The 6000-nt window shown below is 31.5% G+C and overlaps 1 protein-coding gene across 2 annotated transcripts in view; it reads right to left on the bottom strand.

Moving 5' to 3' along the window:
- Positions 1 to 5256: 5256 nt before the first annotated feature.
- Positions 5257 to 6000, bottom strand: part of CEP120 (centrosomal protein 120) — a 37631-nt gene continuing 36887 nt past the window's right edge. For both annotated transcript variants that reach the window (XM_070935695.1, XM_070935696.1), the window contains exon 20: positions 5257 to 5563. In XM_070935695.1, the coding sequence (XP_070791796.1) occupies positions 5326 to 5563 (238 nt within the window). In that variant the 3' untranslated portion in view covers positions 5257 to 5325. The remainder of the gene's footprint in view (positions 5564 to 6000) is intronic.

Here is a 6000-nt window from a genome sequence, read left to right as displayed (position 1 = left end):
ATTGTCCAAGTCCTTACATGTATCCTCATGTTGAACTACTGAGAGTCTTATAGCAATAAGTATATGCTATGGTCAAATGATTGTGGTTTAAATTTTCTTACATAGAATTATTGATCAGATAATCAGCCTATCTCTAACTTTCCTGAAAATCTCATCCTCTTTTAATAAAGTTATAGAAGCTATTAAACATTTATATTTTGCATATTAGATTCTGGAAAAGCAGAGAATACCAGAATCAGAAACAAATTTGGATTATCTGTTCCCCAACTGTAGACCAATATAATGTGATCTGGATTATGTTCCTTGCTGAAGATCTGGCCACAAACATATTAAGCAATCCTTGCACAATCCAAGTCCCAAATAAGCAAAAATAGGGAGTAAAACTATAATCACACTTCTGTTTAAATATGGTATATAGTTAAGACATGATTGCTGGTAGACTAGGATGTTGAAAATTGTCTTAGCAGAAGTTAATAGCCAGTCACTTCCATAAAAGTACAATGACAATGGCCTGGATATGTTTTTAAGAGTTATATTTAACTCATTTTTATTATTTTAAGCAATAAATTCAGTTTCTCTTGGCCAGTGGAAGAGACCCTGTTGGTATATAGATTCCATCTTCTCATCTCTGAAACTTCCCCTAATTACAAATAGGCTCCAGAGAGCTGGAAAGCTGATGGTGAGTTAGTATGTTCACACAATATTGGGTATCACTAATAGTTTTGGAATCTGAAATGGTAAACATTATTCTATCCAAAGGAAATGTAAGTTTTCCGCTTCAGTTAGAAATAAGACAAGTGAAATTTGAATAATAGATGTCATCACTTCACAGAATACATGAAAGAAGACAAAATCTTCCTGCGCAAAGTCTTTCAAAATATGCTTTTTTTTTCTGGAGCTCAAATTAGTCTGAATGCCATCACTGTTTGAGATGTTTGTTCCAATTTGGTTATTTAGTAAAAGTAAGCATTGGCACAAAAAAAAGGTATTCTCAAGGTTTGTGTATATATATATATTCAGATTAATATAATTATTTCAAATGAAAAAGAAAATATTATAAATTAGTGGGCACATCTTTTCCAAAAGTGTTATTTATGGCTGCTTTTTTAGTCCTTTATCATGATGAATGATATATTTCGTTCTAAAAGACTAATTGCAAACATTTCTGTATTAGCTCAAATTCAATTACTCAGTCTTAAAGCCTCTGTAGACCTGTTATACATTTATACATCATAAAGACAGTAAATTATTTCTCTCTGTATTAGGCTTTCAGAGCTGATTTCTTTTCTTTTCTTTTTTGTTCTAGATGCCAAATATCCGACCACCTCTCCACCAGAGAGTTCATATCTGGAGAGCCAACATCTGTAAAAACATTTCTAATGAAAACAGAAATGCAACCCTCCAGAGAAGTAAATGAAATAAGATCTAAGCATATGGAGCCATCATTTTCTAGGTTTTCCTTGAACATGTTTGGGACTTCCCATTCTAAAGATAGGTCATGATTATTTTGAAATAGCAGTAGCAAAATAAAATGAAGTATAAATTATTTTGCCTGCAGTGTCTTCTGCTAGGAAATAGACATTATTTGAAACACCACGTATAATCAAATAATTATACTTTAAGCAGAGATTTCTTATTTCACTATCCCAGAATACATTTCTTTTCTAAAAATAAATTCTATTGCCTCTATTTATACTGCTTAATTTCTCTTACTATTTATCTCTGTGTGTAGCTGTTAACAATGAAACTGGAAAAAATGAATCAGATAATGCTAATGAGTTAAGTGCTGTTTTGCTGTTTGGAATGAAAATCAAGTCAATAAGGACGTAAAGCAATTTTATAAATAGTAAGAACGTATTCATAAAAGCTTATTGTTTCATTACAGACTATTTGCTTTCTTCTGTTTAATTGTGTCCCCTTCTCAGGAGAAGTCCCTGCAGTTTTAGCAAGGTTTTTCAGAAGTGGTTTGTCCTTGCCTCCTTAGTAGAACTGAGAGAAAGTGAGTAGGTCTGGCTTTGCACCTAAGGTGGGACTAGAACTCATGGCCTCCTGGTTTCTGTCATGATGCCTTAACCACTACACAAAACTGGCTCTCCTATTCACTATTAAGAAGTGTCAAAACCTTCCAACATAGAAGTGGAAGGCTGCAAGTGTTAAATAATGTTCCATCCTGCACAGATAGGAATCTCTTCTAGACCAAAGAAAAATTAACAATGGAACCAAATATATCCATATTCATCACCTGGTTTGTGGATAAAAATTGGAAACCAATAGACATTAGTTCACTTTCTCCTCTGTGATAACTGACACAGTTAAACTTGATTTGCTATCGGATTACTTGTGAAAAGCCATCTTTGGAGCCGGAAAGCATCAAGTGCTGCATAAGCTACACAGATATGCTTAAGGAGATACTTAGAAAGTGTAATGGATTTCATGTGTGTATTTTTATCTTTAAAGGAATGTATGTGAAATTGTGTTTAGTGCTATTTTAAAAGGAGTTAAATAACACATATTTCAAGGTTTGTGTTGAATTCATGTTCACCAAAGCTTAAAATACATTTTAGATTGAAAAAAATGTCCTTTATTTAATGTTAAGGCCCCCTCTAGTGTTTGAGAGGTAGTTGCAAATTCAATATTTGATTTACATTTTAGACCTATACAATGTAACTGTACGAAACATAAAAGAATATTTCAGGTTTATTGGCATTTTCTTTTATGACATGTTAGCGATGCAATAAATTAAATTATGTATAAATTATAATTGCTCACTGTTGCATTATTTAAATTCCAGGATAATAATTATGAATGCGATTTATTGCAAATATATCACATATTGAAGTAAACTGTTCGACATTACAAAATCTTTAAATGCAAATGGTACAATTAATGAAAATTAACTGAAGAAAAAAATATTTTCCTGTTTCAGTCCTTTAAAAGAATAGTCAGCAAAAATGTGGTTATTTACAATGACTTACAATGTGAATAGATTTACAATGTAAATACATCTTTTAAATACCTTTTAAAATCCTGTAATATAAACAAAGCCACAAATAACGTAAAATATATGGTCTTCAGTGTAGAAATGAGATCTGAAGTATAATGAAAATATTCTAACAGAATATGTGTGGAAAACACAAATGCATTTTGTCTCAAAATGCTGAAAAATTGAGTTCATTTCATCACCAGCATGTAGATGATTTTTTTTTTTAACTAAAAATCCATTTTAAGACCAATTTTTTGAAGTAAACTTTCACGTTACTTTCATATATTCAATATTGAATATAAACGTATTTTAAGTTTACAGAAAAAAAATTCTGTCACTAGAAAAAAAAAGTGTTCATATTATGACGTTTAAAGTCACAAATCTTTTTGTTATTTTGAGTTCCTCATTAGATAAAAAACTGGAAAAGGAAAGGGGTCTATTATTGAAGACACACTGCCTATCGTTAAGGCGATAGTGATACTTTTCCATTTTATTTCTGCCCATCATCACATTTGGAATTCTATCACTTCTGGCACCATCCTGATTAAGGCTATGCTGCAGCCTCGGTTATTTTAAACTATGGATGTAAAATAAAAGATAAACTAAATTCCTTATTCATCCGTGAGAGGAAAATGCCTAGTGAATGTTTTCAGTTGTATGCACAAAGAAATGGTCAGGGCAGGCAACATTCAGACTAGTATCTATGAAAGGATTAAGATGCAGATTCTCATCCAAACCACAGAATAAAACAATCCCATACTTCACATGCACATTTGACACTCCATCTATAACAAGCACACTGAATATATTGCTGAGAATTATGCATCACCGAAGTTGATATGGCTAACTCAGGCAGAAACAAATGGCATGATATGATTTTGAGTCGAAAATCAATTCTGTGTTTAAGCTTTCTTCCACTGTTACTTTTTACCTGGTGGTGAATATATTATTATTAAATATGTTGCACAACTTTCAATGAGTCTGGGCATCGCACAACAATCAAGCAGGAAAATCAATAAAACAATATAAATAAGCACGATAAAGTAAGATTTAGAGTGTGTATGTATGTATGTATGTGTATATTACATATCACATAGAAGATAAATTATTTGGGTATAGCCTAAGTTATCAACATCTTAAAATATCCTTTAAAGAGATGCATATTTAATCATTAAATTTAATTAAATAATTAAATAATTAAATCCAACAGATGGATAATTACACTGTTGAATTAACCATTTTATTTTCCAATTTTAAGCATGGAGCCATAGCTTGCTATGTTGGATTATTTATATCACAAAATCTGTCTTGAATAATCCTACACATGTAAAATCACTGTGTAATGAGATTTATGCATGGTAATATCCAAACAAATGTGCGCTTGCTTAGTGTTGGATTAGACAACTGATATAGACAGTAGCTTCCAGATATACCGATAAACCCTTACTTAATTCCATATAAACTTTAATTTATGGATGAAAATAATATTGGTGTAAGGAAAACATTAATCTATCCTGACAACTATTTGATATGCAAAGTGTTTATAAAAGATGTAATATTAAGTAATCCATCTCCTTTTACAGATCAGAGGAATGCACTTAAAAACTTGGCTATCTGCTACCAAAGTTTCCAAATACTCTTCCACCATTTACTTCAGTACAAATATGGCCCAGATAAACCAGGTGCCATTGCTTGATGGATCTTAACTGAATTGATCTCAGAAAACTGAGATCAACATAACTTGGTTAGGATCCAGCTACTTGTCAGTAAGAATTGTGCTTTTCAACCTAAATAAGGCCTATTTCTACAACCTATTGTTAAACAACCAATCATCTGAATAAGTATAGTAGTTTGTTTAAAGCAAAATCTGTCGTATGAGGAAAAGTATTAAAATGTAAAGGTGTGATGTAATCTCAATTTTGCTTAAAAGTTACTACAAATTACTGTAGGACATTTTCTAAATGCAGTTTTATTGAAATGGCATTTTATTATAAATCTAAATATAAATGTATTAAAAAACCAGGCATATAATAAAATAAGCAAGCAAAAAATTCTGACAAGAAATACTTCCAATGTGTAAATAAAAGCTTTTGCAATACTGACCAAATTGACATAAATAAATAGGTTAAAAAATAATAAAAATAATAAAATAATTGAAGTAATCGATGCTTCTTCTCATTTCTCAAAAGTAGAGTAGTAAAACTTACAGCAGTAAGTCTTGGAAAACCGAAGAGTATATACACAAATCCTTCAAAATCTGATTCAAGCTACCATTTGCTAAAACTTGAATCTTGGAAGTAAAAAATGTACATATATATATATGACCAATTCTCTGAGTCCTGCTACTTGCTTCTATTTCTTTTTATAAGCACTTCACTGATTTGACGATCAAGCTCACTTACGATGTGATCTTCATGATTATATACACCTGTTCTCAACAAGGTATCCCTCTCTTCTATTAGACGTGCAAGGTAGTCATCCAAAGCCTCGTCTCCTTTCCCAGTGTGAGCATTTTGCAGTTGGACTCCCAACAACTCTTGGCCATCTTGTGACTTTTTCTTATCTTCTTCTTGTTTCAATCTAAAAGGAAAAATTGCACTGAGTTGTGCTCTACATTCTGCTCTTTTGCTTTTCAAAGCCAGCTTTCTATTGAAATTAGTTGAAATGAAAAGATTAATCTAATTAGAAGAGCCTCAATGCAAATTTTATTGCATAAGCCCTGTGCTGGAAGACACAAGTGCTTTTCTCAAGTACATAAATTTGAGTGATCTTTATTAAGAATTAAACAGTTTGAAAGCATTCAAAAATATATAGTTTAAAGGTAGCCATTTAAAATAGAAAGTGTTATGCTCACGAGAGATGTGAGAACTATTAATATGTCTTTTTATGTAGCAAAAAGGTTGGCTTAGAACAGGAGGTAAAAAAAAATCTTGCTGTATTATTTGCTACAGTCAAGATAAAAAACTAGGTCTGGTGGCCTTTGGCATAGATTTCCTATAAAACAAGGTTGCTACATT

The sequence above is a fragment of the Pituophis catenifer genome, unplaced genomic scaffold (assembly GCF_029215685.1).
Source record: "Pituophis catenifer annectens isolate HBS135680 unplaced genomic scaffold, rPitCat1.0.hap2 SCAF_2, whole genome shotgun sequence".
Lineage (NCBI taxonomy): Eukaryota > Metazoa > Chordata > Lepidosauria > Squamata > Colubridae > Pituophis > Pituophis catenifer.
Note: the sequence above shows the minus strand (reverse complement) of the source record. Positions and strands in the feature narration are given on the sequence as shown.